General features: G+C 36.3%; 2 protein-coding genes across 2 annotated transcripts in view; one reads left to right on the top strand and one right to left on the bottom strand.

Annotated features, from left to right (window-relative positions):
- Nucleotides 1–15,333, bottom strand: part of eif3hb (eukaryotic translation initiation factor 3, subunit H, b) — an 84,888-nt gene extending 69,555 nt beyond the window's left edge. The window contains exon 1 of the mRNA XM_079878363.1: nt 15,206–15,333. Coding sequence (XP_079734489.1) covers nt 15,206–15,280 — 75 coding nt within the window. The 5' untranslated portion in view covers nt 15,281–15,333. The remainder of the gene's footprint in view (nt 1–15,205) is intronic.
- Nucleotides 15,334–15,941: 608 nt separating this feature from the next.
- Nucleotides 15,942–20,805, top strand: utp23 (UTP23 small subunit processome component). The gene is made up of 3 exons (XM_079879239.1): nt 15,942–16,315; nt 16,395–16,569; nt 20,128–20,805. The coding sequence occupies exons 1-3, from the start codon at nt 16,128–16,130 to the stop codon at nt 20,515–20,517; spliced, it is 753 nt and encodes a 250-aa protein (XP_079735365.1). The 5' UTR covers nt 15,942–16,127; the 3' UTR covers nt 20,518–20,805.
- Nucleotides 20,806–22,444: the final 1,639 nt, after the last annotated feature.

Below are 22,444 nucleotides of genomic sequence, written 5' to 3'. Positions count from 1 at the left end.
TACACATGCTTTAGTGGACTCATAGACTAAGGAAACAGAGGAATATACTAAGGAATATATATAATTTTTTTTTCCCTGTAACCAGCTTTCAAAACCTCTGTTTCCTTGGTATATATATATATATATATATATATATATATATATATATATATATATATATTACTTATTTAGTGGACTCATAGACTATTTTTAATTATCCAACTATACTTTTCAACTCCAGAGGTCCAAAAGAAAAACTGACAGAGCTTGCAAGAGTTTGGAAATCAATCAAAACAACTTTATTACTGAAACTGACTATCTTCACAGGTCCACTTTTACTTAGAACGAACGTGATTATTAGACCTCGGGAACCTTAATGCCCTGACCGAGCGCTGGAGCAATGACTGACTGTAAGCTGGCAGGGATCTTGAATTCCTGTTGTCAGCTGATGGCTGTATTGGTGGGTTGCCATCTGATTATCAATAAAGCAAACAGCTTGCGAATAACAAGCACTTAGGCCATTAGGCAAGACTCCAGCAGGTCAAAGTGACAGTAGCTTTAGTCATATTAAACCAGGCCTACAGTGCTAGTCAATACCCATTGTACTCAGTCAATAATGCCTGGGTTGTGAGTTGAAACTGTGCGTTGTGAATTCACTTTGCATACCGCACTAAAATGAAAGCAATTAAAGCATTAAAGAATTCACAATATTTTATTACAATAGTCTACTTATCGTAATGCTTTCAGAAGAGCAGGTTTTCACAACACGTGATATTTGGTTTTATTTTGCACTCCCGTCAACTTAAAATTTTATTTGCACACACCATAATTATATGCCATTTTAGTCAGAGTAACACAGACTAAAATGAATAAATATGATGTGAAAACATATTGACTAAATTGAAAGTATATTTTCAACAAAAGACAAAAACTATGACTAAAGCAAGTAAAATCGGATGTTTGCCCTTCGCAAAAAGCAAAATACAGCAAAGAAACGGCAAGAGAGGAAACCAGCAGTATGTCCGGATGTGTCAAGTTTCGACAAAGCCTTTGCTCATTGTCTTAGTGGGACAAGGTTACAGTGAGAGTTGCAGAGCAAGTGGCATTCACAGGTCGAAAAGGGAGTGATTTCTAACCCAAGCCGAAGTCACCGGGGATCCAGAGTGAGAATGAGGCAGGCATTGAGCGCTAGTCCCTGTAGTCCATCTGTCAAGCAACTGAAACTCAGACACTGCAAAGTCACGAAGAAGAACAGCAAGAGTCTTCGGCAAGGTGTGCACTAATCAGAAAAAGTGGACGGGCGACTTCAGACGAGTTTCCAGCAGATGGACATCTACTTTGTGTCAGAACCACACTCTTAAAGGCCTCTTTTTTAGCTTTTAGTATGAATATGTTAAGGTTATGAATAAGCTGGTGTATTACAAAACAATGACAAAATTTGCATTTAGGAGATATAAGCATTCAAAACTTAGTCTCTCACTTCCGCTAAAATGTATCACGGATTTTTATGACGTCACTGCTTCTCATCACATCTTCTGTCCAATCAAACGCTCTCTAGAATCTAAAGCTCCACCCCCTATGCTATAAATACCATACAATATCGCTGTCAAGTGCAACTTGCAGTCTGTGAGGTAAACTAAACGCTATTGGCTATTTCGAAAAGGGGGAGGAGCCATCCAATATGTCCTGCCTTAGCTTCCCGTTTCAGTGGAAATTACATCAATGCATCCTACAAAGGCACTTCAGTGGGGCTTTAAGGCTGAGACACCAAGCCGACATTAAAAAAATAGAGGTGATCAAAGTTGAGTGTCGTCGCCCTCGTGTCGGCTGTGTCTGGGACAAAAAACTGTGCTTGCCTGGAACACACCGCAAAGACTCGTTCGCTAAACTGAACAGCCAATCAGAGCGATCTATCTCACAACAGCGATTTAACATGCTGAATCAGGCAAACTCCCGCCGGCATGAGCCAGACTAGAGTCGACGTGGAAAATGGGATGCGTGGGATGGGAGAAAATGGGATGTGTGTCATGTCTTAAAGTGACAGCAGCCTAACAACCCTGCTGCTGTCTGTCATTACGGATAATCAAAGAACTAAATAAAAAAAGAAAATCACTCACATAACTTTAGCTTTAATAAGGAATTTAATTTATGCAGTGAAGACTGTCAAGTGTTTAATTTCTGTATATATCCTACCTGTTAGACCTACCGGAAATTCTTAAAGCACGGTTTACAAGGTTACATGGGTCAAAAACAGTGAAAACAATAACTTTTTTGTGCATTTTGACAATTAGGAAAGTAAAAATCGTTCGCTAAACTGATCGGCCAATCAGAGCGGTCTCTCTCACGACAGTGATTCAACATGCTGAATCAGACAAACTCCCGCTGGATTATAGTGTTGACGTGAGGAACACACCACAAAAACTATCCTAACATTAGTCTCTGCACTTAAAAATAATGGTTCTTTGATTCCATAAAGAATCAGTAACATCCATATTGGAAAAGGGTTCTTCACACTAGGAAAAAATGGTTCCTCAATGGTCCACTGAAAGGTTCTTTGGGGAACCAAAAATGGTTCTTCTATGTATTATAATAATAATTTTTAATAAAAATATATTTTTTAAGAGTGTAGGACCAAAGAAAGCTGCTTTAAAACATGCTTTGAAGACATTAAATTGCTGTAAATTGAGTTTTTTAGTTATGAAATGGTGATGAATGTGGATATGGATCAATATGGATTGATTTCATAAAGAAATGTTAACATCCATGGAACCTTTCCATTGAAAAAGGGTTCTTTAGATTTTTCAAATGTTCTTCAAACTAGAAAAAAATGGTTATTTGGGGAACCAAAAATGGTTCTTCTGTGGCATCACTTTATTTTTAACAGTGTAGGACCAAAGAAAGCAGCTTTAAAGATGTTAAATTGCTATAAATTGAGTTTTTAGTTATGAAACGGTGATGAAAAAAAGTCTTTTGGATGCCACAACGCAATATTTCCCAGCAAAACCTAAAGAAAAATCTTCTAATCGGAGTTGAGGTTGTTACTTTGACCTTAGCCGGAGCACAGTGAGGAATGCTGAAGGACAAATACTGTAAGAAACTCAGATTCGCTTTATTCCTGTTGCTAGCAAGAGTCTTATTGTGCACCCACTGCACCAGCTCAGCCATCAATCTTTCACGCTTGCTGTAGAAGTGCTACAGCTTTACGGCGAATCAAGTTCTTCTCTCAGACTGTTAATCTGCACTTCACAGCCCGCCGTCACTGTGGTATCGGCTCTCAGAGGGCCCTCAAGGGCCGTATATAAGCTCCACACACTCACCTTCTGAATCCACCAAAAGGTTGTTGAGAGAGTGAATCACAGTTTTAAAAACACCTAAACACATTAGTCATAAAGAGCACGGGAGGGAAGTTGCCTAACCTGCTAGTGCTAGCGGTGCCCAATTTATCCATTTGGATGATGGGAACCAGTTATTTTGATCCTAAAAGTACAAAGCCAAAGGGCGTTTTCACACCTGAGAGTCCGAACCAAAGTTCATATTTTGATAAGTTTTGGTTTGGTTTCACATTGCAATTATGCGAGCGCACTAAAGAACTTTACATGACACACTTGCGTCCTGTCGTCATCATCTATGTGGGCTGCATCTTGACATTGATTGGTTTGTAAATGGATGTGCGTCTGACGTCAGCGTGTTGTCGATTCACCAGTTAACTTTAACAAGAATGAAAAAATAATAATAATAACTTTGACAAGATTGAATGAATATATGCATATCGTTGTCACTATATTGTTATTATTACGGCATCACTCTCTACAGCACCGACTATACTCGAGGCTAATGAACGTCCTCGTCGTGCGAACACTTAATCGTCGCCGGCAAGAAAGGAGGAGAAGAGCGAGCAATCCTGCGGGAACCACCGGGACTTCCTGTAAATGGTCTGAAAGTCCGGGACCGGGAGAGGTTTCACACCTGTAATTTTGATTCGGATCAAACTGAAAAGTTAATCCGGACCAAACAAGGTAGGTGTGAAAGGGGCCTAAACCAGATACATTCTTCCGCTTTTCTAGGAAAAGAACAAGGTACTCAATAGCCGCGTTTCCACTGTTGGGCCAGGGCCAGTCGCGTTTCCACTGTCACTTCCGGGGCTTACTCGGGGCCAACGGCCAGGATTTCTGGCCCGTCGAATACCTTGGGCCAAAGCGGGCCAGCTCGGGCTAGAGGAGTGGTTACGAACAGAGGCGGAGTTCAGAGTCTGGAGACGGCAGCGCCGGATGATTCTGTCAGCATTAAAGACTTTTAAAATAATTTAACTCGCGTTCATGTTTGAATGCCTTCTGTTTGTGATGCAAAAGACTATGCACGCTAACCATTACCATAGTAAAGATAGTAAACGCTTGAAGATACGCATAGTAAAAAAACATAGTGAACGCTTGAAGAAATCAGACCAATCATAAAGGCTATCACAGTCATGTTTTTATTTTATCTGTCAGTAGCCTACGTCTCGTCTCTTTATACCGGACTATCATAAAATAAAACTTTTTTTTCGGAAGCTTTCTGTTTCTCTGACTGAAAATATCTGTATGGGAGTCGAGAGAGTGCTAAAGCTCCTCAGGCCGTATTTTTGGTGGCATATATTTGTAGAAATTATCATTCTTTCTAAATGTGATGTAGCCTAAATATGTCCTGTAACTACCAGATAAACAGAAACAGACGCGACTGAAGAAGTAAGTGTGTCCTCTTTCTTTTGTGAAATAGACCTAACGGTAATTTATTTTCACATTAGTGACTAATGTGCAATTTTGACATAAATTAATTCATTATGATCAATGTATCACTTTTTATTGTAAACCTGTGGTAAAACATCGATGCTTGGGTTTTAAATATTCAAGTAAACAACAAAAATGCCAGCAAACGGCCGCTTTTATCTTCAACGCTGTTTCCAGTGATTTCTGATTAGTTTTCTGATAAAACTTCCATTTGTTGGTGAAATGATGGGTTAGTGTGACGTTGTTCCAGAGAGGCGTGTTACGGGCGTGTTTTAGTGAAGCGCTGTGGAGCTTCTGGCCCGACAGTGGAAACGCAGGCCCGAGGCTATTAGCCCGGCACGGCCCGTTTAAAGCCCTGGCTCGCACTGGCCCGACAGTGGAAACGCAGGCCCGAGGCTATTAGCCCGGCACGGCCCGTTTAAAGCCCTTGCACTGGCCCGACAGTGGAAACACGGCTAATCATTCACTGTTACAGGAGGGGCTTATGCTTATTTGTGCCCACTTAAATCATATTCACTTCATGCAGGCAAAAAAACAAAACAAAAACTCAAGAATGCAACAAGTGCAGAATTTGAATGAATTCATCCCGATTGAAGAATCTGAATGTAGTGTTTACATGAACGCTAAATTAAGTGATCGGATTGATCTGCGTGTTTAAATGTCACAAGCATTAAATCATATAATTGATTTCTGACACTGCACAAAGGTTCCCGCTGTTTGGGCAAACTATTCTCCTACATCGCTTCTTTCTTTGTTTTAAAGAGCAGACTTAATATTTTTCTATTTCAGGTCCTAGTTAGGACACGACGGGCACATGAACCGCTATGCCGTGCTGCTTATATTTATTAATCAGGAAGATCGCCCCTTCCCATGATGCCCAAAACAAGGCATCTGTGGATGAGAGGCTGAAACGAGGACTGGTCGGATGGATTTATGAAACTTCATTCCACGTGTCATACGTCATGTCTACGTCATTGCACAAGCGTTTCAGTTTTCAATCCGATAAAGTGTTTACATGTCCTCTCGATCGGATTAGAAAAGGTTTAAACCACCCCTTACAGTCCCAATTAAATTTTAATCAGATTTGGCCAATTTATTTCCGCTCGACGTGGTCACACGTGACGCTTTAATTCCGATTCTGTGTTACTAGTCCGATTACAATACGATTATTAGGGTCCATGTAAAAGCAGCTAATGTGAAATCTAAATTTCTTAAAAGGTTAGTTCACCCAAAAATGAAAATTCTGTCAGTAAAAAAAAAAAAGGTACGTCAGAACGGAGGCTCACTATTGGCCGATGCTGGTCATGTGTGTGATGCATCACATGACCAGCGTCGGCCAATAGGGAGCCTACGTTCTGACGAACAACCCAGTAGCCTCACTCAGAGGCCCACACAGAAGAAAATGAAGAGTTGAATAAAGTCGTTATTTTTGTTTGTTTTTGCGCACAAAAAGTATTCTCGTCGCTTGATAAACTTATGGTTGAGCCACTGTAGTCACTTGGACTATTTTAAACATTGTCTTTACTAACTTTCTGGGCCGGCAAGCTTCAATCCCATAGAAGCCTATGGAGGAGTGAGACAGCTCTCAGATTTAATCAGAAATATCTTCATTTGTGTGCCGAAGATGAACGAAAGTCTTCCGGGGTTGGAACAACATGAGGAAGAGTAATTACTGACAGAATTTTCATTTTTGGGTCAGGATGGATCCACGCTTTCATGTTGTATACACCAAATTCTGACCCGACCATCCGAATCCGTCAGATCAGACAACGTTTTCCCAATCCTCTATAGCTCAGCTGACAGGAGCTTCAAGGTTTGATGTGTTGTGAGTTTAGATGCTCTTCTACAGACCTTGTTTGAGTTACAAGCCGCGTTTCCATTACCATTCAAATTGCGCAAATTGAAATTGCGAATTGAAAATACGGCCAGTGGAAACACGTCAATTTCGCAAAAACTCCCATTTATCGCAAAAAAGTTTTTACGCTCTCATGAGGGGGTTTTTCAGGCAATTCGAAAAAGAAATATTTCAGTTTTTGAGCATTTACAGTCACCTGACGTAGATGACGCGGTGTGTTTGGACAGAATACGAGACAGAGCTCTTTATTAAATTCATAAAAGACAAAAGAATTACAGGAATAATGGATTCTAAACCTCAAAGAAATGCCACAATCAAGACCTTGAAGCAGAAATGAGGGAGAAACACCCAGAAACTCCTCATATGTGCCGCTCACAAGTATAAGGGTCTTTCCTTATCATTAATGCTTAGATAACACACATATTATTAATAATAATGGCCAGTGCAGTGGCTGGGATATACTTAAACCTACCAACATCCGTCACCATGATTTTTGGAAACGCCGTCATTTCGCAATAGTTTTTTGTTTTTTGTGCAAATCTGTAATGGAAACGCACCAACTGTTCCCTTTCTATCAGCTCGACCTCCTCTGACCTCTGGCATCAACATGGCATTTTCACTCACAGAACTGCCGTTCGCTGGATATTTCCTTTTTTTCGGACCATTTCCTGTAAACACTAGAGATGGTTGTGCGTGAAAATCCCAGTAGATCAGCAGTTTCTGAAATTCTCAGACCAACAACCATGCCAAAGTCACATTTCTTCCCTATTCTGATGCTCGGTTTGAACTTCAGTAGATCATCTTGATCATGTCTGCATGCATTGAGTTGCTGTCTGAATAAATATTTGCATTAACCAGCAGTTGAACAGGTGTACCTAATAAAGTGGCCGGTAATATTTCTTTTCATATTTATGCAAGTAGACTATATCAAAATAGAATATTCCAAAGCAATGTCTGCTTAGCAGGCGGTGACATGCACTGATGCTTCCTTCAAGCTTTCAGCCTTCAGTGTTTCACCCGAACCTCACCGTTTGAAGAGATGTAAAGACGTGCATGAAGAGAAGAGTGATTTCAGTGGATCTCTGCTGCCCCCTGTTGACCACCTGCCTTTCCCCTGGGTTACAGAAGTGTTCAAGCAAAGCATTTAAGGGGATATTTATGTTGCTAATTAAGAGAATAACTCCTGTGCAAAAAGCAGAGGCAGAAAGTAAAAGAGTTGTGTATCATCTTGATAGTCGGTAAAAGTGCATTCAGAAATGGCATATTTTTCAATTAACTAAATATGCATGTAGGGTGAATTCAGGTCAATATTTTTGCCATTGAGATGACTTGGAATAAATATGTATAGTCTGTATTATTTGCATTAAAAAAAAAAAAAAAAAAACTCCTGAGGGTATCAGAAATCAGAAACGATTTAAACATCACCCAGCTATGATTCTCATGCATAAGAAGACCTTATTTCACACTGCTTAAAAAGTGCTTAGCTTTTGCCTGAAAGGTCAAAAATAAAGAGTTTCATAAACGGAGAGAGAGAGAGAAAGAGCTGAGAAGATATATATCCCTGGAAGGGATTTGTAGAGCTCTCCGTTTAAGCTGCTTACCCACCCTGAAGCAGTCGCCTCTAATCCACCTGCTTTTTACATTTAGCTTATTTGTATTCATCTAAAAACTCTGTGAACAGCAGGCAACAATGCCTGATGCTCAGGTGGCCGAACCCAAAGGGAAAATACAGCAGATGGTTAATATCAGGGTCTTCCTCTATTCCTTCTTAACTCACCGTTTTGCTCACACAGGGGGGGATTATAACAAGAAAACAAGCATATCAATAACGCCGGCATCAGATGCGCTTTCAGAAACCTGCAAATGCGACTAGAGCTGGCGGCTTCACTGAGAGGACAGAAAATGTCAGTTTTTGATTATTTGATTAATAGAGATTAGAGCACTCTGGGGATCCAAAGACATAGGCGGATACATAGCCCTGCTGATATTGTCAATATTACCCATTATAATCACCTTTTATCACCTAATGACTTGATTATGGCATCTATCAAAGTTAAAAAAAAAAAAGTTCACACATTCTCTTAATAAAATGTTTCATAGGGATGAGGTTGAGTAACCGAGTGAAGAGAAAGTGACGGCAATAATCAATCACGAATTGAAAACACGATAATTCTGCCTTAAAACATTTAAATTAGCCTAACCTTTTTTAATTAAACCTCATTTTAAACTCGCTATACTGATAAATCAGCATATTAGAATGATTTCTGAACTTAAGACTGGGAGGAAAAAATGGCTTCTGACTGAAAATTGACATTTTAAAGTATATTCAAATAGAAAACAGTTCTTTGTAGAGCTGTGAAACGATTAATCGCATCCAAAATAAAAGTTTGTGTTTACATAATATATGTGTGTGTACTGTGCATAATTATTTTGTATATATAAATAGACATGCATGCATGTATATATTTAAGAAAAATGTGTTATTTATATATAAAATATTTATATTTATTTATAATACAAATTATACATACATATATATATATATGAAGAGTTCAGATGCAAAAGCCTCTAAGTGCCATCTGAAATTTTCTTCTAAAATGATCATTTTTATCAAGCTTGTATGTTTAAGTTCAGTAATTTCACTTTAATGACTATTAATAGGTAATTTTCATTGCCATTAAAGTGAAATAACTGAACATAAACATACAAGCTTGATAAAAATGATCATTTTAGAAGAAAATTTCAGATGGCACTTAGAGGCTTTTGCATCTGAACTCTTCATATATATATATATATATATATATATATATATATATAGATAGATAGATAGATAGTATTTATAAGCAACTATTTCTTAAATATATGCATGTGTGTATATTTATATATACAAAATAATTATGCACAGTACACACACATATATTAAGTAAACACAAACTTTTATTTTGGATGTGATTAATCGTTTCACAGCCCTAGTTCTTTGAAATTTGAATAATATATTTCACAATGTTGTCTGTTAGAGTTTTGTTATTCTGAACCATCATCCATATCTGTATACATATCTGCAGCACTGAGCTGGAAACACAATAATGAAGTTTGCAACTACGGGGCAAAAAAAACAAACAAAACAAAAACAACTCCCAGCGACGTGTGCATGAAAAACCTTATTCAGTGAAATCGTGGGAAAACAAAAAAAAAACTTCAGGAAGCCCAAATGTTTCCTCAGAAACATCAGAACGTGCAAAAAGGCCCGTGAACCGTCAAGCGAGCATCGAGACGCCGCAGAGAATGAGCTGGAAAACCCTCAGGCACAAAACAACCATTCAAACAGCTCCAACTACAGCGAACCGGGAGCCGAGCTTCAGTGGAGCGAGCGGAGAGAGAATCAATGCAATCAGGGGACAGCTTTTCTTCTGCGGCAGAAAAACTAAAAGAGAGGAACACAAAGTGCGACGGTTTTCAAGAAACAAAAACAAGCATAGAGTTTCTGAGCGTTCACAACATTTAGAAAGAAAGTTAAATGGCTGAGACGCTTCACTGGATTGAATTCGGTTCAGTGGATTTATTGTGGCCGTACAAACGAATGAACTACAGAAACACAGCAAGAGTGCTCCTGATCAGCCGATGCTCTTCTACAGTCTGATGGAACTACATTAATCATGTATTTGAGTAAAATGTAAAGTAAATTAGGGTTTATAATAGGGCTGTCAAACGATTAATCGCGATTAATCGCATCCAAAATAAAAGTTTGTGTTTACATAATATATGTGTGTGTACGGTGTATAATTATTTTCTATATATAAATACACACACATGCATATATATTTAAGAAAAATGTGTTATTTATATATAAAATATTTATATATAATATAAATATATATTTATATTATATATATATTTATATATTTATATATAATATAAATATATATAGACAGTATATACATGCAAATATTTCTTAAATATATACATGCATGTGTGTGTATTTACAGTACCAGTCAAAAGTTTGGAAACGTTACTATTTTTAATGTTTTTGAAAGAAGTCTCTTATGCTCATCAAGCCTGCAGTTAAAAAAAAAAAAAAAAAAAAAAAAAAAAACGTAATATTATGAAATATTATTACAATTTAAAATAATGGTTCTCTTTTTTAATATACTTTAAAATGTAATTTATTTTTGTGATGCAAAGCTGAATTTTCAGCATCATTACTCCAGTCTTTGGTGTCTTATGATCCTTCAGAAATCATTCTAATATGATGATTTATGATCAATGTTGGAAACAGTTGTGCTGCTTAATATTTTTTTATAACCTGAGATACTTTTTTCAGGATTATTTGATGAATAAAAAGTTAAAAAGAACTGTATTTATTTAGAATAGAAATCTTTTGTAACAATATACACTACCGTTCAAAAGTTTGGGAACAATAACTATTTTTTTTTTATAAATTAGTACTTTAATTCAACAAGAATGCGTTAAATTGATAAAAGGTGATGGTAATGATTTATATTGTTAGAAATGTTTTTATTTTGAATAAATGCTGTTTTTATGAATAAATGCTGTTAACATTTTACTCATCAATGAATCCTGAAAAAAGTATTCCAAAAAAATATATTAAACAGCACAACTGTTTCCATCATTGATAATAACTGAGCATCAAATCATCATATTAGAATAATTTCTGAAGGATCATAAGACACCAAAGACTGGAGTACTTGCTGATGAAAATTCAGCTTTGCATCACAAAAATAAATTACATTTTAAAATATATTAAAAAAGAGAACCATTATTTTAAATTGTAATAATATTTCATAATATTACTGTTTTTTTTTTTGTTTGTTTGTTTTTTTAACTGCAGGCTTGATGAGCATAAGAGACTTCTTTCAAAAGCATTAAAAATAGTAATGTTTCCAAACTTTTGACTGGTACTGTATATATAGAAAATAATTATACACAGTACACACACATATATTATGTAAAAACAAACTTTTATTTTGGATGCGATTAATCGCGATTAATCGTTTGACAGCCCTAGTTTATAACAAGACAATGCAGTTACTTAATAATTATAAAAACCAGGAACTCTCAGACTGCGATCATGTCTTTATAAGCACACCCAAAAACACAACGAAAAACACGTTGAAATATATACATATTTGATAACAAGGGTTGAACTAGGGCTGTACTGTCCTAGTCGATTAGTCGATTAGTTGGTCGATACGTTCTGGTTCGACCAAAATTCTGATTGGTCGATTTTCTGCCGCGTTTATTTCATCAGTTTTGCCGCGCTGAGGCGCGCTCATTTCATCAGGTGGAAAGCACTAACTGCTAATGGGGGTGTTTTCAGAGTACCCTTGTTTCACTGTAACAGTCTGTCTTCAAAACACCCCCTTGTTTTCACCTTTTTTGGATTAGTTCAACCCAAGAGAGAGCGTCGAGCGTAGAAGGTTTGATGCTGAATATTATTTATTTAATTGTGAGAGCGTTTAGTCAGTCCTCTTCTAACATGTCAACAACAAAGAAATCGACAGTGTGGCAGCATTTTGTTAAAATTGATGACAGGAAAAAGGTCGAATGCAAAGTTTGCAAGCAACAGTTTTCCACAGCTTGACGACAAACATGACATCTAAAAGTGGTAAGCTCACTTGTCTGTGTTAGCTTGCCCTGTCTGTTTTGAGTAGGCTATGAACATATCAGAATTTGCATATTTCAATGTTTTAGTGTGATAACCTAACTTTTTTATTTTTTATTTGGAGCCTAATGCGCCATTGCGCTGTGCTGTTGTTGGTTGTGTTAGTTTTGAGCCTAGGATGCTTTATTTTTCAGTTATGCACTTTATTTCGTTTCTGCTCTTGATCTGGTTTGTTTAATAAATATTATTTTTTTATTAAAGTAGACGTGCCTTTTGTGTTTATTAAGAGTAAAAGCTTTAAGTTAATAGTCTATACGTGTCTCAGCTGCGAAGCTGAGCTCATGTTCAGCCTCGCTCGGTGCGAGGACATGCACGGTGAAATGATAGTGTCTGACAATATAACTTATTATTATAACATATGACAAAAATAATTGTCTAAATTATGTTGCATATTCCTCAACAGTTCTTGTGATGATATCACTAGTTGACAACATATAGTACTATTTTCGGAAATCATAAGCTATGATATTGCGCAGGTGCACGTGATGCAGCGCTGTCAGAGCTGACAGACTCGAGTGTCAAAATAATTAGGTCAAAAACGATTTAATATACTGCAAATAGCCTACTAGTTGTTTATGTTTATTTATAATTCATTTAGGCGGACAACAAGGCTACCAAGTACTGCGCACAGTGCGCATCTAATTAATTTAACGTTTTTTTTTTCTAACGTCATTTTTAGTCGATTTTAGTCGATTTTTAGTCGAAAATTTCAGGACTTCAGTCGACCAAGATTTTCTTTGGTTGAGTACAGCCCTAGGTTGAACAACAAATGTGTACGTCACCATTCATTCATTCACAATCTAACATAATATCCATTCAACTTCTCAATCTACATAATCCTCAAACCTGTACTGGGTTCAACAAATGCGTGCAGAACATAAACAATGCAGTGTTTCCCCTACCATTATAAAATATGAACAAATGTTTACTACAAATAATACAAAAATACTACAAATATGAAGAAAAACTCATTTGAGAAAAACTATCATCATGTCAAACACACAGAAACTCAAAAGGTCTTCACGGCAACCCGTCAAAATAAAAGTTCGGTTTAACTTGACAGAAAAATATTACCGTAGTAAAAATACTACAAATATGAAGATATAACGCGAAATTTGTAAATGTTTTGATGAATAAATAAAAAGCAGTTCAGTACACTCGAAATCAAACCGTGATATAGACTAATGTGTGTGTGTCTGTGTGAATATTACACCGCAAAAAGACTATTTGAATACGAATCCTGCATGTTCTGTGTGAATGCAGTTTCATTTACCACTAAACACACACACTAAAATATGGACACTCGCGCTAATTAGAAAAAAAAAAATTGTTGTCTATATGAGTACACAAAATAATGCATGAACTTCATCTCCAGACTCTCTAGACCCGCTCTGAAAGTCACTTTGTGAGCTTTTAAAGGTCTTCACGGCAACCCGTCAAAATAAAAGTTTGGTTTAACTTGACAGAAATATATTACCGTAGTACAGTAGAATTTAGATGCGTCTCAATGTAATCATAATACTAAAAGTAATACAAATAAATGATCACCAAAACTTTAGGCTATTTTTTTAAGGAATAATCACAATTTTTCGTCCATGTTTAATTTTGAACAGTAAAGCTCATTGTGCAGCTCGTTGTTTGACAAAAAAGTTTGTTTAATTTAATATGATCAAAAGAAATTAAATAGTTTTTTGTCTTCATTTGATTACCAGAAAAAACACAATTTGTGCGGGAAAAAAAACTTTTAAATGTTGTATAAGTTTAATAATTGTATAAGTTTCATGATTTCATTTCAACTAATTAGACATGCTTTTTGATTACTAAAATTTGTATTATTTCTGCTTTAGTTGTTAACATACATTAACCCATTTAATCCCAGGCGTTTCCCAGTTAAGGTTGTACAGGACAATGAAACAAACTGCATGACTGTCCAAAAAAGTAAATAAAAGTATGTGTTTGCATAATATTTTCATATGCAAATATATAAATAAAACAGTATTATATATATATATATACAGTACCAGTCAAAAGTTTGGAAACATAACTCTTTCTAATGTTTTTGAAAGAAGTTTCTTATGCTCATCAAGCCTGCAATTATTTGCTCAAAAATACAGAAACAGTAATATTGTGAAATATTATTACAACTTAAAATAATGGTTTTCTATTTTAATATACTTTAAAATGTCATTTATTCCTGTGATCAAAGCTAAAAATGCAGTTATTTTTTAAATTTGTATTCATCAATGTATTCTGAAAACAAGTTTTACAGATTATAAAAAAAATATTAAGCAGCACAACTGTTTCAACATTGATAATAATTCATCATATTAGAGTGATTTCTGAAGGATCATGTGACACTGAAGACTGGAGTAATGATGCTGAACATTCAGCTTTGATCACAGGAATAAATTACATTTTAAAGTATATTAAAACAGAAAAACCTTATTTGAAGTTGTCTTCTTTCAAAAACATTAAAAATAGTAATGTTTCCAAACTTTTGGACCGGCACCATATATACATATATATGGAAATTCACTGGAATTAAGTTAATAACTGGAATTAAATGGGTTATGTACATGTAAACTCCTAAATGGGCAGCAATATACAACATATTCAAGCGTCAATCAAAATATTTATTTTCTATGGTCATTGATCAAATTAAACAAATACATTTCTCTATTTTCTACTATTTAAATGTGTATTTGTGGCCAACTTTTAAAAAAAATATATATTATTATTATTATTATTACAATTGTTGTTATTATTACTCGTTGTTGTTATTATTAATCTGTTTGGAATATTATCATGACATCATTCTGCAAAGTGACCTGCAGGTGAACTAACCAGAAGCTTCTGTTCACAGAGACATTTAAACACACACTTGTGTAAACTCAGCTACACTGAGTCTGTTAAACGGGATCTCACCAGCCCTTCGATCTGGATTTGTTTGACGGGAGAATCCAGTGTTTTTCCAGACGGGGATTCTTTACGGGATGCCATCTTCACGCGCGTTTGGGATACAGGACCGTTAAACCAGTGGCTTCCGGTGAACCTGAGAGCGATAAAAGAATCATTTACTGGAATCGGATCTTTTTCGATGAGTGGGTTGAAAAACCGGGACTAAAGCGATTCATTAATTAAAAAACATTTTATGAAAACGTGCAAAAACATGTTCAGCTGAGCGATACAAATATAATATTGTTTATTGTATATTCACATTCTATTTATGTTCTAAATCACTTTTTATAACGTATGATTAAACATGATTTTTTAATCATGACTGCAAAAAAACTTAACTGAAATCCATAAAATTACAATAAACAGCCTTATTAATAGAAATCCCGTAATAAAAAGCAATATGTGACTACATATTCCACATTACGGTGGTTTTGCAATGAAATGAACTGTTCGAAAGAATCGATTCGCGCTCGCTAGAAGGTACAGCTGTAATAGTGGTCGGAGAAACAATAACTATTGCGCACTGTTCCTAGAGTGAGTGAACTAATACAATTCTGAAAGTCACTGTCTAATCATAATTCATTAAACTTGTATATTATTCGTAGTTATTAATACCTTATTCATATTAGTATTTGTTAGGATTAACGCGGTATTTCAATTATAGCAGCTTGCGGTTTTCCACCCGGTACACGTTTACTGTAACCACGCTGGTACCATGCTAGATATGTTTGAGATTAGCGTGAGTTTCGTCCAACTGTTTTGTTGACATATTGATATAAATCAAGGGTATTACTCCTCACCAATTCGGGCTGATTGTTATTCTTCCTCTGCCCTGTCAGGATAATCTATTCGTTCAAACTGTCTGAGCTTTATGTGTATATAATTCAGCATGAAGATAAAGCGTCAGAAGCACGCGAAGAAAACCATCAGTTTTTACAAGTACAACTTTAGCTTTAGGGAACCTTTCCAAATAATCATTGACGGGACGTTTTGTCATGCGGCGTTAAAGAATAAGATTCAAATCAAAGAGCAATTGCCAAAGTATCTGATGGGAGAAGTTCAGCTCTGCACCACAAAGTAAGTCAATCTTATGTCTAGTATTGATGCACGTGTGTGAGATGATGTATAATAACAGATGTGTGCTGTTGTTTCGCAGCTGCGCACTGAAGGAGCTTGAAACCCTTCCTAAAGAGCTTTATGGAGCGAAACTCATCTTACAGAGATTTCAGATCAGGAGATGCAAACACACGAAAGATCCGGTTCCTGCATCTGAGTGTTTGCTGTCAATGCTTGGAGAGACTAATCCACACCACTACTTCATCGCAACTCAGGTATGGACTCAACAACTGGAACAAAGTCCTGTGGTTTTGTAGAATTAAAGGGGTCATATAATGCCATTTTTGTACAAGCTAATATGATTCTTTAGGGTCTAAATTAAAAGTTTGTAATATACTTTAATTAAAAATTCTCATTAGTATTGGAAGAAAACACTCATTTTACCTGGTCAAAAACAGCTCTGTTTTCTATGGAAGCTTGTTTCCGCCACAAAATAAAATAAAAAAAAGATAATTGCGACTTTTTATCTCACAATTCTGACTTTATATCTCAGAATTGCGAGATATAAAGTCAGAATTCTGAGATATAAAGTCACAATTGCATGAAATAAACTCACAATTGGGAGATATAAAGTCAGAATTGCATGATATAAAGTCGCAATTGCGTGTTATAAAGTCAGAATTGTGAGATATAAACTATTCTAAGGTAAAAAAAAAAAAAAAGTCCGCCTTTTTTTTTCCTTAGAATTGGACTTTATATCTCACAATTCTTTATATCTCACAAAGAAAAGATGTCAGAATTGCGAGATATAAACTCGCAATTATGTGATATAAAGTCAGAATTGCGAGATATAAAGTCAGAATTGCGAGATATAAAGTCAGAATTGCGAGATATAAAGTCAGAATTGCGAGATATAAAGTCGCAATTGCGAGAAAAAAGTCAGAATTCTGACTTTATAACACGCAATTGTGAGTTTATTTCACGCAATTGTGACTTTATATCTCAGAATTCTGACTTTATATCTCAGAATTCTGAGAAATAAAGTCAGAAGATTGTGAGATAAAAAGTCGCAATTTTCTTTTAAAATGTTTTATTCAGTGGCGGAAACAAGCTTCCATAGTTTTCAGCACGCCGTTTAAGTGCATGTGTCTTTAAATGATAATGAGCTTTGCTCGCCCCGCCCCTCTGTTCTGTGCGCACACCGTTTCTAACACAATAACCATAACGCGTTGTTCATTATAAACGTGGGATTATGAATTATATTGAGAACGTCATACATAGAAAACATGCCGTAATGTACCCTGAGTGTAAACAGACGCATTCATCGTGAAGCGTGCAGCAAGCGATTTGCAAAGATTAATATAAAGATTAATATAAAGGTTAAAGGGTTAGTTCACCCAAAAATGAAAATTCTGTCAGTAATTACTCACCCTCATGTTGTTCCAACCCCGTAAGACCTTCGTTCATCTTCGGAACACAAATTAAGATATTTCTGATTAAATCTGAGAGCTTTCTCACTCCTCCATAGGCTTCTATAGACATTATAACTTGCCGGCCCAGAAAATGTATTAAAGACATCGTTAATATTAGAGATGCACCGATTACAATTTTCTGGGCCGATTCCGATTTCCGATTTTTCATTAAGTTTGACCTGCCGATACCGATTTTAGCCGATTCCGATTTCATTTTTTCTAACCACTTTACAGCACACACAAATATTTATTTTATATCTTTTCTGTAATAGAACATTTTACAATTTGCATATACATATTGTTTTGAACAGATAAACGCTATAAAATAGAACTATATAAATTACTCCAGGTGTGGGTAATTCACACACATCTAAAGTGCAGTGTTATGGAAGAACCATTTCCTTTTCACATTCAATATCCAATATTTTTTTATATATGTATTTAGCAAACTAAACGTCTGTATGAAAACAGTGAATGGCAATAAAATAATATAAATAAAATAAATATAGCCTTGCAGTATAAAGATATTTCTCAAAGCACACACACAGGCCTATTGCAATCACTTGTACAAACTCAATAATAAAAAGTTTAAATGGGTACATTTTCTATAAATATTAGTCTTCGTTTTCTTTTCTGACATAGCCTACTCCAGTTCTTGTTAAAACACGCAAATTCTGTGCATTTTGGGCACTTTTTTTGTGAAAACCTATTTAGGCTATTTTGTCCATCAAAAGTGTGCTTTCCCTTTAATTGAGCGTGAGCAGTGCAGCAAATAGACTCGGCGCCGAAACACGCGCTTCACTGCTCGCGACGCTCCTGCTTGACGCTCACGCGCTGCTCCTGCTCCCGTTGTGAATGCACTCATTGATTAACATGCACGCCGAAAAAAATACGCGCTTGCGGTCTGAACGGACGTAATTCACGAGGTTTTCTACATGTGTGTTCCGTGTGCACGTGTGATGCTGATGTTGCGCGATGTTAATCATGCGGCGCCCGAGTGCATTTGACCGGCATAAAATCGGCATTTGTCAGACTGACCGGCCGGTCGCCGGTCACGGCCGATCACGTGAAAATCGGCCAATTCCGGTCACCAGCCGATCAATCGGTGCATCTCTAGTTAATATAGTCCAAGTGACTCCAGTGGCTCGATCTTAAGTTTATAAAGCGACGAGAATACTTTTTGTGCGCAAAAATAAACAAAAATAACGACTTTAATCCACTATTCATTTCCTTCTCTCTGGGCCTCGGGTGTTTTCACGTAGTGTTTAAGCGCAGCGCGTCTGTGTTGCACATCACCACGTAGGCTCACTATTGGCCGACGCTGGTCATGTGTGTGATACGTGGTGACGTGCTACACAGACGCGCTACGCTTAAACACTACGTGAAAACACCCGAGGCCCAGAGAGAAGGAAATGAATAGTGGAATAAAGTCGTTATTTTTGTTTGTTTTTGTGCACAAAAAGTATTCTCGTCGCTTTATAAACTTAAGATTGAGCCACTGGAGTCACTTGGACTATATTAACGATGTCTTTAATACATTTTCTGGGCCAGCAAGTTTCAGTCCCTCAGAAGCCTATGGAGGAGTGATCAGCTCTCAGATTTAATCAAAAAAATCTTAATTTGTGTTCCGAAGATGAACTAAAGTCTTACGGGGTTGGAACAACATGAGGGAGAGTAATTACTGACAGAACTTTCATTTTTGGGTGAACTAACCCTTTAATAAAACGTTACACTCACTTCTTCTCCTGGAGGTTCAGCAGGAACACGAATAGTTGGTACCGATCCTTTTTTCAGGAGCAGCTTCTTAGCAAAACCAGCTTTATGCTGACCCTCGTTTGTAAAGCAGTCTGGTGTGAGAGATGATTCACGCAAACATGAAAGCATTGACGTTGATCGTGGGGAATATTCCCTTCGAAAACAAACTCAGCCACTGCGTCTTCAGCGGTTCGGATTTAGGAGCATCAACATGATGCTGTGTTCGTTATAACACCCAAGAACACCACAATCGCTTAGACTCCATTCTGCTCATAGACAGTGCTCCTGTATCAACAATGACGCGCGGACTATGATTGACAGCTCGCTCACGAGCGAGGGCGGGTCTGTGTTGAAACGCTGCTGTCAATCAACAATCGTGGGAGGGGCGTCCGACCGTGTGACGTCACAAAATCGAACGGCTTGATTTGAGAGAGGGTCAAACATATAAGGAGATTAAAAAAACCACTGGATGGATTTTTATCATTTTATGATGGTTGTGTACAGGCACTGCCAACACACATTTCAGTACAATCAACTTGTAAAAGTGCATGTACCATTATATGACCCCTTTAAGGAATAATAACACACAATGATTCTTATTACCAGGATCAGGAGTTGACGAAGGCGCTGAAGAAGATCCCTGGCGTTCCTCTGCTCTACATCATCCTCAACACAATGGTGTTGGACAAGCCGTCTGAGCGAACGCTGAAGCACGTCGAAGCCGTTCAGCTCGGGGAGATCGTGAACCCGATCGTGAGCCTCCAGAGTCTGAAAGAAAAGGAAGGCCTCGGGAAAGACGGAGAGGACAAGAGAGGCAAAAAACGCAAGAGGAAATCCAGCAATCCCAACCCGCTCAGCTGCCTGAAGAAGAAGAAGAAGCCCATGCCTCCGCAGCTCAAGAGGACGGACGGAGAGAAGAAGAACCGGATCAGAAAGAAGAAGCGACGGCCTGTCGGAGGAGAGAAAGCGGTCGCATCCGATCCCGTTAATGCTTAGAGTCCAGCAGAGCTTGTGCGAGAGTGTGTTCGCTTCTCTCCCTTCTTTTATTGTGAAGACTGACTTTCCCAGACCATGCGTGTGTGCCATATGTGTCCAATAAACTAGTGTTTCTCTGTAAAACCAGGCCTGTTTTTGTGGATGTTTAAGTTATAATTAAGATGTGTGTATGTGTGTGTGTGTGTGTATATATTTATATATGTATGTATGTGTGTGTGTGTGTGTGTGTATATATATATATATATAAAAACGATTAATCGCATCCAAAATAAAAGTTTGTGTTTACATAATATATGTGTGTGTATGGAGTATAATTATTTTCTATATATAAATACACACACATGCATATATATTTAAGAAAAATGTGTTATATATAAAATATTTATATATAATATAAATTATATATAATATAAATATATATACACAGTATATACATGCAAATATTTCTTAAATATATACATGCATGTGTGTGTATTTATATATAGAAAATAATTATACTCCATACACACACATATATTATGTAAACACAAACTTTTATTTTGGATGCGATTAATCGTTTGACAGCCCTAATATATACAGTATATATATATATATATATATATATGTGTGTGTGTGTGTGTATATATATATATAGTAGTGGTAGTATATTATTCAAAATTCGTTAAAGGTTTTTGTAAACAAGAGAGAAGCAATGAAATATTAATAACTGATTGTGTTGTAGACTGTGTGTTTGTTCAAATAATATCAAATTAATGTTTTAATGATGATATAATAGTTATTTTAGATTACGGCTGAGGTATATATTTGCCAGCAAACGACTTATTTTTGTCTAATTCTGTCAATAATTTAAAAAACCCTGATTTTTGTAGAGGTTTAAGTTACAATTATATTATAATGTAGTAATAAATATTTTATAGTGCTGTCAAATTGATAAATCGAATCTAAAATAAAAGTTTGTGTTTATGTAATATATGTGCGTTTATATTATAATTATTTATATGTACTGTATATTATATGTGTGTGTGTGTGTATATATATATATATATATACATGCATATACAGTATATATAAATATAATATAAACACATACACAAACTTGTATGTTAGATGTGATTAATCAATTTGATGGCACTAATACATATAATACATTTGAGAACAGAAGTGTAGTTTGCTTATTGTATTAATAATTAGAAATGGGAATATATATAAAATATTATTGGAAATGCTTATTAATAAATGAATAATATCAATTTAAAGTGATAATGTTTTAATACTAAAAAATTTTTTTTTATAATAATAATAAATCAAGTTGCATTTAATGGTCAGAATTTGAGGTTATATCTTTTTACCACAAGAGGGAGGCAGAGCCTTGAAGAGCCATTCAGGCTGACTTTTTTTGCCCAACAAGTGTTTGTTCACATAAATTAATAGATTAATATTACATTCCAATGTTTCTCGGTTGGAAAACGCCTAAAAAATGAGTAATTTGAACACATTGGCTGAACATCTTGTAGGACATTATAAGAGTTTAGTGTGTGATGCGTCATGGCGGCGGTTCTGAAAGAACTCGGTCCCATTCTGTCTCTGTGAATGTCTGTAACGTCAGAGACTTGATCTATTGGGTTTAAATATAGCCTCCATTGTGTCTCGGCTATTTTTGCTCTGAGTTGGGATGTATTGCTTGTTTGTTCAGGTTGCTTGGGAAACACAGAGAGGACAGGACAGCATGCGGCTCGTGATCGTCACTGAGCTCGGATCTACGCAGAACACACACTAATGTCTGCATCAAAATCAAAGGCAAATGTAATTTGTGATCTATTCAGTTCTGACACAAATAAACTGGTCTGTTTTCAAACTGGGGTCCGGGGAAAAGTCTAGGGAAAAACCAGGGGGAAAAAAATTAAGTTTCTGGGTTGTTGCAACCCAT

The sequence above is a fragment of the Squalius cephalus genome, assembly GCF_949319135.1.
Source record: "Squalius cephalus genome assembly, chromosome: 8".
NCBI classification, from domain to species: domain Eukaryota; kingdom Metazoa; phylum Chordata; class Actinopteri; order Cypriniformes; family Leuciscidae; genus Squalius; species Squalius cephalus.
The sequence above is the reverse complement of the archived record's forward strand: the minus strand, read 5'-3'. Positions and strand labels throughout refer to the sequence as shown.

Excerpts from the sequence above, each read along its gene's own strand:
- utp23 (XM_079879239.1), top strand. The coding sequence starts at position 16,128 with ATGAAGATAAAGCGTCAGAAGCACGCGAAGAAAACCATCAGTTTTTAC. Across the intron at positions 16,316-16,394 it reads GTTCAGCTCTGCACCACAAA|CTGCGCACTGAAGGAGCTTG; the intron begins GTAAGTCAATCT and ends GTTGTTTCGCAG. Across the intron at positions 16,570-20,127 it reads ACTACTTCATCGCAACTCAG|GATCAGGAGTTGACGAAGGC; the intron begins GTATGGACTCAA and ends TCTTATTACCAG.